Source organism: Bos grunniens, chromosome 5 (assembly GCF_055505025.1).
Source record: "Bos grunniens cultivar Pamir isolate PY7600 chromosome 5, Bosgru_T2T1.0, whole genome shotgun sequence".
NCBI classification, from domain to species: Eukaryota; Metazoa; Chordata; class Mammalia; order Artiodactyla; family Bovidae; genus Bos; species Bos grunniens.
Genome location: NC_141169.1, coordinates 51,662,336 through 51,675,662, shown reverse-complemented (window position 1 = coordinate 51,675,662; position 13,327 = coordinate 51,662,336). Strand labels below are relative to the sequence as shown.

The window sequence follows — 13,327 nt, the reverse complement described above, 5'->3', positions numbered from 1 at the left end:
GGGGATAGCAGAGTCCGACATGACTGAGCAACTAACACACATTTTGCATATTTAAGGAAGGAATATGTAAATGAAGAGTATCTGTTAAGGTTGTTCCAAAACATTTTCGCATTTAGGATCTGATGGCACTCATCATTTTCCAGTTCTAAATTACCCTGTGTTCATGATTTCCCCACAAGAGCCAGCTATATTTCAGGGGCCCTTTGGGTTTAACAACTTGTAGAAGCACTACAAGCCTCAGAGGCAGGGGTGCGGAGTTCTGAAGCTGGCTTTGTCATCCTCCAGAGTTTGCTTTCTTCTGACGTCCACTTGGGGGATGCGGCTGAGCAAGGCTGGTAACTCCTCCCTAAGTCCCCCTGCTGGACTGGTACCTCCGAAGGGACAGCAGCGCTTCCCGTTAGTCTGTGGGGTTTTCCTCCAAGTTGCTGAGTGAGCTCCTGTTCTGAACTTCAATCCTGATCTACTGATGTCTGCTTATGCCCGGAAGATGACGTCCATGTCATGCTGAACACCAGGCTGATAGCAACAATCAACTGTAAACTTCAGGTATGTCCGAAGGTAAGAGAGAAAAGGTATTTTGTCTCTGAGGAATTACTGTGGTATTCAACCCCCACCGATACAATGCCACACCCTTGGGTTTCTCTGTGATCATTTTTCTTCCTCTGGCTAACCGCCACAGCACATTCCACATGTTATGTGGCACATTTTCTGTTACAGCCATGCCCATCATAGAATGCATGTGTATTCCACACGTACTGAGGACATATCCCGCCCCCTGGCATATTTTTGAAAGTGAAAGTGTTAGTTGCTCAGTTGCATCCAACTTTTTGTGACCCCATGTAGCCCACCAGGCTCCTCTGTTTATGGATTCTCCAGGCCAGAATACTGGAGTAGGTAGTCATTCCCCTCTCCAGGGAATCTTCCCAACCCAGGGATTAAACCCAGGTCTCCTCCCTTGCAGGCAGATTCTTTACCATCTGAGCCACCAGGGAAGTCCTTTTCACTATGCTTTAAAATGACCATTCCCATCCTAACTGTAGGCTTCCCTCTTAGCAGCACTTTTGATACTCACCCCAGTTTTATTTGTCAGACCTGATGGAGTTACTGCTGTTAAAGAAAGAAACAACTCAAGAATTAAGTACAAGTGGAATAGGTGGCTGACAAATGAAAAATGAGATGCTACAATATAATGGGACATATACCCGTTGTTTTCTGAGGAAAATGCTCATTGGTATACCTTGTCAGGCAATACTCATCAAAGTCTGCATAGTCTATCAGGTTGTCATATCAAAATACCAGACAGGGATCTAAAGCAGCAAAAAATTATTTCTCACAGACTGGAGTCTGGGAAATCTAAGATCAAGATGCCAGCAGATTTGCTGCCTGGTGAGGACTCTCTTCCTGGCTTGCACACTGCCGCCTTCTTCCTGAACCTCACGAGCTTTCCTCCATGCTCACATGGGGAGAGAGAAATCGAGCACGCTGGCATCTCTTCTCATCAGGAAACTAACCCTATTAAATCAGGGCCCACTCTTACGACCTCATTTATTAATTACTTCTGTAAAGGTCCTATCTCGAAATTGAGTACATTGGGGGTGAGGGTTTCCACACAGGAATGTGGGGGGAGGAATACATACCTTCAGTCCATAACATGGTCTTGTATGTACTTATGTTTATATATGTACATACACTCAAAGTCATCAAAATATTACAAAGTATTATCTGATGGTTTCCTTTCTAACTTACCTATATTCATGAATATGTCTACCAGTAGATATGGATTATTTTCATTTTGAAAATACTCTAAAATTTATTTTTTGAGAAGCCAGGCTTTAAACTAGGTCTGACAAAACCATTGAGAGGAGTTTTACAGCCCTTTCATATTCCAAAAATTTGAGTCACTGGAAGGGGCCACCCCAGGTAGACACACCCGGCGCCAATGCAGGCGATGCTGAAGCCCTCTGCAGCCCAACAGCCCAGCACAGAGACATTTTGTTCTCAGAAGTCGAGTGGCCCAGCAACTTGGGAACTCAGAAACTTCTTTAGGACCTGCCCAGCGTCCAAGCAACATAGACTGGTTAGTGTTACTTCACTAGTGCTGGCCTGCCCTGCTGGAACCATTGCCCAAGTCAGCATTCTAGAATCTTGAGCCTCAAAAGTGACTTAACTCATAATACATGTAAGCACTACACAGACACAGTTTAGAGTCTGCAAAACGTGGGAGCTCTGATGTGTCAGGTTCCTTTCAGCAATAAAATCCAATGATTTTTCTGACTCCAAACTTGTAGAATTCATGGACAATTCTGGCATGTTTTTAACTCCATGGCTCATACCCGGACCACTCATAAACATATGCATGTTGACTGCCCCTTCCCCAGGCTCAGCTAAGGATGCTGGTGTATTAGAAACGTGGACTCTAATGGGATCAACATCCAAGATGAAAGCAAGCACACATTAGGGTCACAGGTCCACCTGCAAAATGAAAATTCTCGACACTCTCCTACACATTCCTTATTTATCTGCTAGGCTGAATATATTTTAGCTTTTTCTCTTTGATGGCGCTATTTGGATTTATGTATGTTAGAAACATCTGCATGGTGACGCAAGTAAAACCAAATACACTTGAATATGTTCATTATTTTTAAAACCTCAGCTACACTCTAGTGCCCAGCATAGTACTGACCACAGTAAAGACTCTTAAGTATTTGCTAGAGGAATGAATACAGAACATTCTGACCTGCTTTACACAGTCACCTTTCAGTGACTATTACTTTATAAAGTAAGACAACATAGCTTTCAAACATTAGAAAAAGATAAAACTAAGATCTATGGCATTTATAATCTTGGATGCACATTACATATTTTGGATTTAGAACATTTTTATTTAACAATTTCATAGATACCTTCCTGTAAATTCTCAAGAATGTGGATACAGTTATACCATTGAAAACTTCATGATATTCCACAGTCCTAAGGATATCTAAATATGTTGCCTCTCCTCCTCCTAATAAGCATGCTGACTAGAAACCTACAAACATATTTTACACTAAAATCCAATTTCAATTGTGCTAGCCTGCCCCATGTTAAAAAAAACAAAAACAAAAACAAAACCCAATAGACTTCTTTTTGTACCTCTATTTATCCTAAATTTTGAGGCTCTCCTTCAAGGAAGCATAACTGAATGCTTCTAACTAAAGTGAGGGGGTGGAGGTACATTTGGAGCTCGGCTGTGTACCATAAATGGCACCTGGGGGAAAAGGCTTGGTAACCACTGCCCTGGCAAAACCACAGGCAGGTGGCCGAGAGCCTTTTAAGGACTCTAGAGAGTGCAGGTTTGCTTAAAAAATAAAAAAAAAAAGAGACTAGAACATATCCTTGCCACTTAATGAGAATCCATTTCCAGACATGGTTGTGTCTGGCCAGAAACAAGAAGTTTCTCTAGGGAGAGGATGCTAGAGTAATCACTGTGCCAAGAAATGGCAGGCTACAGAGATGGGGCGGGAGGATCAAGCATCTTCTGGCTGCTCTCCTCTCTGGTCATGGGCAGAAACCAGCATCAAGGGAAGAGGAGCCCGGTGAGCACAGTCCTGTGAAGAAACACAGCCATCCCATCTCAGTGACAGTCTCCGAGTCACAGAGGGACTGAGCCGTAACAGGAGGGGACAACCTGAAGAAGAGAGGCCTTCTGGAACATTCCAGAAAGTCTCACTAGAGCAGAGTGCATCCCTGAACCCAGGTCTGTCTTGCTCCAGAGCACATGGACCTGAGCCCCACCATCCTGGGATGGGGGAGAGCTCTGAGCATCCTGGCATGGCAGGGAGAAAACAGGGAGTAGAAAAAGGAATCCAGATCCCAGGGAGGGATATGTACATACTGGGTCCTGGAGGAGGCTGAGCACCAGGCCTCCTGCAGACACTGAGACAGTAGTTCCTCAGGTTACTAAAAACTGCTGCTGAGGAACACAAAATGTTTCCTTCTTTTAATAAATTTTCCTTCTGCCACTTTGTGATCAGCTTGCCAGTGAATAGTGAGAGTCAATAAGGGGGACTGTGCCAGGTTTGGGGGGCATCCAGCCAATGGAATTCAGGCAATTAATATATAAGCTCCTGCAGGTATGGGTCGGAGAAGGCAATGGCACCCCACTCCAGTACTCTTGCCTGGAAAATCCCACGGATGGAGGAGCCTGGTGGGCTGCATGCAGTCCATGGGGTCGGGAAGAGTCGAACACGACTGAGAGACTTCACTTTCACTTTTCACTCTCATGCACTGGAGAAGGAAATGGCAACCCACTCCAGTGTTCTTGCCTGGAGAATCCCAGGGACAGGGGAGCCTGGTGGGCTTCCATCTATGGGCTCGCACAGAGTCGGACACGACTGAGGCAATTTAACAGCAGCAGCAGGTATGGGTACCAGGGGTTGGGGATTCAAAGAATTTAAAAAAAGAGACCCCTCTGCTCAGAGCTCATGCACTAGCGGGGGAGAATGAGGGAGGCTTATAGGTGGGAATGGAACTATCTTCAAGAGTAAGGAACAAAGAGTGGGGTCACTGGGCAGGGTCAGAGAAAATCTGAAAAGTTAATTATTTAAAATTTTTTTAATTAAAAAAAATTTTTTTAATGAATGTATAGTCACTTTACAGTGTCTTAGCAAAGTGATTCAGTTATGTGTGTATGTATTTTTTCAGATTCTTTTCCATTATAGGTTATTACAAAATACTGAATATAGTTCCTGTGCTATACATATAGCAGGACTTCACTGTTAATTTCACACATAGTAGTGTATATACGGGGTTTCCCAGGTGGTGCTAGTGGTAAGGAACCTGCCTGCCAATGCAGGAGACATAAGAGACTCAGGTTCAATCCCTGGGTCAGGAAGATCCCCTTGGAGGAGGGCATGGCAACCGACTCTGGTATTCTTGCCTAGAGAACATGGACTGAGAAGCCTAGCAGGCTACAGTCCATAGGGTCACACAGAGTCAGACATGACAAAAGCTACTTAGCATGCACACAGTATATATACAAGTTAATCTCAAATTTGTGATTTATCCCTCTCCCCCACCTCCACTTCCCCTTTGGTAACCATACATTTGTTTTCTATCCGTGAATCTATTTCTGTTTTGTAAATAAGTTTGTATCATGTTTGAGATTCCATATATGAGTGGCATCATATGATATCTGTCTTTCTGTCTGGTTTACTTCAGCCAGTAGGATAATCTTTAGGTCCATCCATGTTGCTGCAAATAGCATTACTTCATTCTTTTTAATGACTAATATTCCATCGTGTGTGTGTGTTGTGTGCGTGTATGTACATATATATACACACATATGCACCACATCTTTATCCATTCATGTCAGTGGACATTGAGGTTGCCTCCACATCTTGCTACTAAAATAATGCTGCTACGAACACTAGGGTGCATGCATCTTTTTGAATTAGAGCTTTTGTCTTTTCCAGATATTTTCCCAGGAGTGGGGTTGCTGGATCATATGATAACTCTATTTTTAGTTTTTTAAGGAACTTCCACACTGTTCTCCATAATGGCTGCATGAATTTACACTCCCACCAACAGTGTGGAAGGGTCCCCCTTTCTCCACACCCTCTCCAGCATTTATTATTTGTAGCTGTTTTAATGAGAGCCATTCTCACTGGAATAAGGTGATACCTCATTGTAGTTCTGATCTGCATTTCCCTGATGATGAGTGATGTTGAGCAGTTTTTCATGTGCCTGTTGGCCATCTGCAGGCCTTCTCTGAAAAAAATGTCTATTTAGGTCTTCTGCCCTTTTCTTGATTGGGTTGTTTTGTTTTCTTGATACTGAGCTGTGTAAGCTGTTTGCATATTTTAGAAATTAAGTCCTTGTCGGTCATATCATTTGCCAATATTTTCTTTCACCCTGTAGGTTGTCTTTTCATTTTGTTTATGGTTTCCTTTGCTGTGAAAAAGCTTTTAAGTTTAATTAGGTCTCATTTGTTCATTTTTGCTTTTGTTTCCATTACTCTAGCAGATAGATTTGAAAAAATACCGCTGCAATTTATGTCAGTGTTCTGCCTATGCTTTCCTCTGGCAGAAAAGTATCTGAAGAGCTAGTCAGGTAAGGGCTTTGGGGCAAGTGCAGCAGGACGCAAGGAGGTGGGAAGCAGCAGGGGCTCCTGGAGCGGCTCTTAGGAGAGAACAGTGTGGGACAGACAGGAGGCAGAAGTGTGGCTTCCTGGAAAACCTGTCCTGCTGTTTGGCCGTGAGCTCTTGCAGGAGGTCCTCTCCTGCAAAGGGTGATACACACTTGCTGTCCGACTCTTTGTGACCCCATGGCTGCAGCACGCCAGGCTTCCTTGTCCTTCACGGTCTCCCAGAGCTTGCTCAAACTCATGACCATTGAGTCGGTGATGCCATCCAACCACCTTATCCTCTGTCGCCCCTTTCTCCCCTTGCCCTTAATCTTTCCCAACATCAGAGTAAATGAATCCAAAGCACTTTTAAAAAACCCAACTTTTCAAAGAAATATACAAATGGTACGGTGCTCTGAACATGTGCGTACAGGTGGGTGAATTTTCACAAATCAAACACACCACGTGGCTGGCATCCAGATTAAGCAACTGAACATTTACCAGCATGCTAGTGTCAGGACCCTGTTCAAATCCTGCTGCTTCTCCCAAGGGAAGCACTAGCCCCAGACTTTACAGCTGTGTTTGCCTGTTTCTATCCGTCCTATGGAATCCTATAGGTTGGAAGTTGAGTCTGCAAAGATTTATCCATGTTGCTGCATGTAGTTATAGCTTGTTCACTCCATCCTGTGACTGTGCAAAGTTTATTTATCCATTCTACTCTCCGTGGGCATTTGGAGAGTTTCCAACTTGGGCTCTTACAAACAGTGCTGCTATGCACAGTCTCATCTTTTGGTGTAAACAGTGGTACACACTTTGTTAGGTACACAACAAGGGGTGGAATTGCTGGGCCAAATCCTTTTTCAAAGGAGTTGTTCCAACTTCCACTCCCATCAGCAGAATATGGAACGTATAAACACTCATGTGTGAAATGAGAAGGCGCATTCCAGGACAGGAATGTAAACTCCTCTAACTAGAAAAACACCATATGAATTAACTTCTTAAATATTCTAGACCCTTCAGTATGTGAAAGCAAGTTATCGAAATGAGGATTTTCAGTGTTCAACATAAACCTTAAAAAACTGAATAATATCTCCTCTTTCTAGCTCTTTTTCTAGGGGAAAAACTCCTGTCATATTATACAAGAGGAGTATGGGAAGCCTTTAAATTTCAGGATGATTTATCCATATAGGAAGTCTAGGTCACAAATGAAATGAATAATGTCAGCCAAAGGGCTTCCCTGGTGGTCCAGTGGTTAGGAATCTGCCTTGCAGTGTGGGGGACACAGGTTTAATACCCAGTTGGGGAACTAAGAACCCGCATGCCATGAAGCAACTAAGACTTGACACAGCCAAATAAATAAACAGATTTTTAAAAATTAAAAAATGATGCTGGCCAAGCCCAAGTGATCACTAACAGTCACACAAATGGTCAAAGGAGATGACCATTCCAGAGCCAAGGCTGCCTACCTGATGTACAATGCAAGAGGAGAATATTCTACCTCAGGTTAAAAAAAAAATGAAGGAAAATGTGAAATGACTGAGACCTAAATATGTATGGATTGGAGTCTTTCATAAAGAATTCTGTCTTAATTTGTCCTTAAAATCTCAAAGTAGCAAAAACCAAGCTTGTATATATAAGCTGTTACAGAACTGGATATTAAATAAAATTATGCCTGGTTTATGTGGATGTCAAGGAAGGTTCACATTTAAATCTCGACATGGGACTACACTCATCAGCCACAGAGAAGTAGCATTCCCTCAAATCAACTTTAAAATTGTAAAACTGAGATCTTATGATAAAAGAGCCACATGGAAACTGGAATACAAATAGAGATATTAAACAAAATTGCCTAGATTTGTCAATTCCACAACAGTTTAAAGAATAGAATAAGGGGTGAAAGTGCTCATTTAAATAAAACACACAAGGTTTCCATATTCATATGCCTACTGCTTTTTATTCCCAAGTAAAATTCTGTGGAAAGGCATTCACTTGTAGGGGGAACAACTCATGTCAGCAAAAAAGAAAAGGAAAGTGAAGTCGCTCAGTTGTGTTCAACTCTTTGTGACTCCACGGGCTGTAGCCTACCAGGCTCCTCCGTCCATAGGATTTTCCAGGCAAGAGTACTGGAGTGGGTTGTCATTTCCTTCTCCAGGGGATCTTCCCGATGTAGGGATCAAACGAGTCTCCCACATTGCAGGCAGATGCGTCTGAGCCACCAGGGAAGCCAATTCCCTTCCCTTTGCATAAGCAAATGGAATTGAGAAATTATAAAAGACCACAGTAGTCCCAATGGCAGGGGGGCCATGAAAAAGTTCTTTATATAGTTACATTTAAAAACTAAGAAATTTTATTTTGTCTCTGATCTAGGTCCTCCTGAAAGCACTACAAATATTAACTCATTAATCCTCACCCCTATCCTGTGAGGGTCCTGCAATTGTCCTATTTCACAGATAAAGCAACTGAAGCACAGAACACATTTTATAGACAGTTAAGGTTTTGCCCTAATAAACCTCACTGAATCCTATCTACCTTTCTCAAAGCATATTTAACTTTAATGTACTTGAAGGATGTATGACATTATCTTGCTTCCTTACACTAAGATCAATTCTTAAGGACCTCATGGGCAGATGGCTCTGGCTTTCAGTGACCAACTTTTTTTTATCCATATGTTTTTATTGTGGTAAAAGTCACAACATATAAAACACACTATTTTAACCACATTTAACTATACAGTTCAGTGGCACTAAGTTCATTCACATTATGGGGCAAGTCTCACCATCACCCATTTTCCCAAATTTTCACCTTCCCAAACTGAAACTCTGTCCCTATTAAACACTAATCCCCCATTCCCCCTCCCCTCCCCGGCATCTACCAATGTACATTCTGACACTGTGAACTTGACTATCCTAGGTACCGTGTATAAGTGGAATCAAACAGTGTTGTCTGAACGTAATATATATTGGAATCATGTGCCCAAGTTTTTATTCAGAATATTTCAGGGGACAAGGACTAAAGAGGCTAAAGATTATGTATATGTAGCAAGATGGATTTTTTTTTTAAAGAAGAAAATGTAGGAACTCATTCTCATGATGATTTTGCTCAGCGTGTGGGATTCATTTCTTAGATATGCATAGTAGATTCAGAATGCCTCCACACCGAGTCTCTGACCTGTCCTAACCTAGAAAAAAACAGACATCCATTTATATTAATTAAAAAAATCTGGCTCTAGAAGTGGTGAGCTTCAATTATCATGGTTAATGTCTTCAGAGTCTTCCCTGAAGCCAAGCTGTGCTCCAAGGGCAGCTGAATATAAATTCTGCCTTTGCAGCCCTGGGTGGTGTCAGTTTCATGCTCTAAAATTCTGGCTTCTTCATGATGCCTATGTGATCAATGGAACCTATAGTAAATATGAAAAATGTCAACCACTTTAGCCTGCCATTGTTTTTTTTTTTTAATTCAAGATTTTGAAACATATGTAGTTTGCAAAAGGGGGGTTAGATGGGGCGAGAGAAGGGGTTGGAGTGCGTCTGTCCCTGACTCAGACATCAGGCAAAGCGAAATGGAGGTAAGTTCTCTCACTGTGACTGCAGCCAGGCTCCCAGCTTTATACCTTGCTCTCATGGTTAATGGGGCTTCCCAGATGGCTCAGTGATAAAGACTCTGCCTACCAATGCAGGAGACGTGGATTTGATCCCTGGATCAGGAAGATCCCCCGGAGAAGGCAATGGAAACCCACTCCAGTGTTCTTGCCTGGGAAATTCCACAGACAGAGGAGCCTGGTGGGCTACAGTCCATGGGGTCGCAAAGAGTCGGACTGAGCATACACGAACTCAAGGTTAAGGGCCATGTGGAGGTGGTGGGACAGCCATTTTTACTCACTAGTGCACTTGACCTTTCTAATTATAGCCTCTTGTCTTAAAAGCAGGCACAAGCTTAAGCAATCTACTTCTTGAGTGTGAAAAATCCCAGAGAACTAAGAGGCACAGTGCTGTCCCCTTGAGACCTTTCCCAGTTCAGTACTAGGGAAAATGGCAGGCAAATCGAATCAGACTCGGTATAGACAGCTGGGGGCAGGTCCAAGGACCCCGTCAGCAATCACCGAAGATAATGCTGCACTGTGTGCGCCCAATGTGCATATGAAACCCACTTTCATCTCCTCTGCACATTGCCCTTGATGATAAACAGCTGCCGACTTGGATTATCTACAAGGACAGACGTACATTATTGGGAGGTCTGATGATACCAGCACATCTTAATGTAATCACATCAGAGTTCCGTCTCGGCAGAATGGAGGGGAAGCCGTTAGTCTCACACCTCAGGGCTGTAGAGGTCCCCCGTAGAGGGAGATCTGTTTCTGGCTGTCACCTGAAGCAAGAGTGGGGTGATTTCCTGGAGACTACAGCATCAGAGCAGTAGACTCTGCTGAGAAATGCCCATAAACCAGACTGCTTTCCCTCCAATGTGGGTCCTGACTCCACCAGAACATTCTGTCCAGCTTGGTGGACCCCGTAAAATATTTTATTTCAATCACCCTGGAAACATTAAAAAAAAAAAAAAAAAAAAAAGCCCAGTGAGAAAAGAGCAAGGCTTATTTGTGACTATGATCATCAGCTCTCCCCGGCTGCTGGGGGGCAGAAGTGCATGGCCCCTGACCCCCTCCCTCGCACACCTGCCACATTCCATGTGAACACGTCAAACCCTCAAGCCTGCTTGATTAATCACCCAGCCTAAGAATCTACGGAATAAAGTTCATGTTACCCGGAGAGCTATATGAAGGGCCCTCTGAGGTCGTGATGCAAGACCAAACAAAATTAACGTGCCTGCCACATCCATCATCTTGTAATCTGCTTCCAGTTCCATAACCCCTGACGTCTGGACTGTGCATACCAAGAACATTTCTGTTCGACGTGGATCAAAACAGTTCATGCACAAAGGGCTCTGAACTCTCCCCACCCCCAAGAAAATCATTAACCAGTTCTGCAAGTCAAACAGCCCTGGGACTGCAGTCATCTGCTCAAACCAAGTCTCAAGGGACCTAGAAGTTTTCGAGATTCTCTCATAAATGTTTCTTTAGACATAATGACAATAAAATTTGATTTGACCTAAGAATAAGGAATACATTGTAAACTTTCCAGCAACATACTAACTTGTTTAGATCATGTAAAGGATACAACAGCTCTCACTGCATTAAAATGTTTTACAATTAGTTCAAGCCAACTGATGTTCCCCAAAATAAACGGGTAGGATTAGATTGTAACCTGAAATTATAATGTATATATTGTATTTTGTATTATCATGAGATGGCTTTTTAAAATAATTTTCTATATTTGCTTTATTTTTGGCCATGGTAGGACTTTGCTGCTGTGTGGGTGCTTCTCTAGTTGCGGAGAGCCGGGACCACGCTCTAGGCGCTGTGCTACTCTCTAGTTTCGGGCTTCTCACTGTGGCGGCTTCTCTCACTGTGGAGCATGGGCTGTAGGGCGTGGGCACTTCTGTAGTCGTGGCGAGTGGGCTCAGTAGTTGAGGCTCCTGGGGTCTAGAGCACAAACAGTCGTGTGCAGGGACTTAGTTGCTCCACAGCATGTGGGATCTTCCCGGATCAGGGGTCAAACTTGGGTCTCCTGCATTGGCAGGCGGGTTCTTCACCACTCAGCCAACAGGGAAGGCCCTTGAGATGAATTTTTATTGTGATCTCAGGACATGGGATGGATATTTCAAGGGAAGTATTCCTACCCATTTCACTCAGGAGAAAGGGAGACTCAGAGACATTGTGTGAGAAACCCAAGGTCACACAGCACTTGCCCGGGCTGGGCTGAGAGAAGTCCACATCACACTTGTGTTTTCTTCTCACAATTGATAGTATTTTCAAGATTTTATGCTATAAACCTCCCAATTCTCTAAAATATGGTAAAGATTTGACCACAAGTTTATTTTACACTACTAGCCCCCTAGTTCTCTCAAATGCTTCACCACAAAGATTTGCATCACAGACCATGTGAATATTATTCATGGATTTGTTCATTTCAAAGCACACATTCCTAGACTCCTGACAGAACAGGAAGTTGGGCAACCAGGATATTTTATGTTTTGGTCATGTACACGCCCATTGTCTGGGAAGACAAGTTTTAGGTGTAATTTCCATGTAGAGAAGCCTGTATGGTTTAGCAGCTAGGATGAAAAAGAATGGAGACCGTATTCTCACCCTTAGAAATTCAGATATTAGACTCAGTTCTGTGGGCTAAGAGTGTCCACTGTTTATGCAAGAGTGATACCCAATTACACATTACTTCTGGGAACATTAGGAGTGATTCTTAAATAAAAATAAAGGGGCAGTATCACTGTGGTTTACAGGCCAGTAGAATCTGAAGTGGCAAGACTTTGATTCACCCAACAGTAAGCAGATGAGAACCATGTGCCACGAAAACTTCTGCATTTATTATTTCATTTCATCCTCACACCCGCCTCCTGGTGTTCTCTGTGCCCATTCCCGACAATGAAACTGGGGACCAGTGAAGGACATTCTAGAAATCACAGACAGTCACGTGACCGGGCTGAGCCCTGAAGTCACACACATCTTATTCCAACCGTCCCAAGGTAGACCACTGACACTGGAATCCCACTCTGAACAAGGTCAGCACTCCCCTCCCTCCAGAAAAGTTAATGTTTTAAGCTCTTGGTACCATTTTTTGCCACGCAAAAAAAGGTGAAAGTATTTCAAAATACATAAGTGAATCTGCTCTTACTCATCGCCTTCAGCAGGAAAACAGGAAATGGTTTTTACTAAGAAGCATGGAGGTGGTGAGGACAGGGTGGGGCTTGGTGGGGCAGGGGGGCACGAAGGCACACTGCCTGCTGTGAGGGGTGTTGGGGGAGGGTGGGGAGTGCTTGGTGCTTGGATAATGATCCAGACATCAATATGAACGCTTCATCAACAAATCCTGATCAATATCAGCTCTGTGTTAGGTAACAACAAGGTAAGATGCCTAAGGTAAGGGGCCTGCCTCCCAAAGGCTCAGTCTGGAAGAGGGGAGACAGAATACGGAATAAACAATAAAATACCGCACGGTGACAACCACACTACGGGCTTCCACGCAGCGCGAGGCACGCACTGGGGACTGGCCCCCCGAGAGGGGGAGGTGACGCGTCCTGGAGGAAGTGCCATTTATTCTGGGGTCTCAAAAAATAAGGAGGAGTTTTCCTGGTAGAGAAGCGGGGAAGGGCTAT

The 13,327-nt window shown here is 43.5% G+C and overlaps 1 protein-coding gene across 3 annotated transcripts in view; it reads right to left on the bottom strand.

Moving 5' to 3' along the window:
- The window catches only part of PPM1H (protein phosphatase, Mg2+/Mn2+ dependent 1H), a 303,642-nt gene that overhangs the window by 80,191 nt on the left and 210,124 nt on the right, over nt 1–13,327 (bottom strand). Inside the window, exon 6 of one of the 3 annotated variants that reach the window (XM_086400239.1) lies at nt 10,516–10,635. The exons of the other annotated variants lie outside the window; for them this stretch is intronic. Coding sequence (XP_086256365.1) covers nt 10,627–10,635 — 9 coding nt within the window. The 3' untranslated portion in view covers nt 10,516–10,626. Of the gene's footprint in view, nt 1–10,515; nt 10,636–13,327 lie in introns of those variants that run through there. 3 annotated transcript variants of the gene reach the window in all.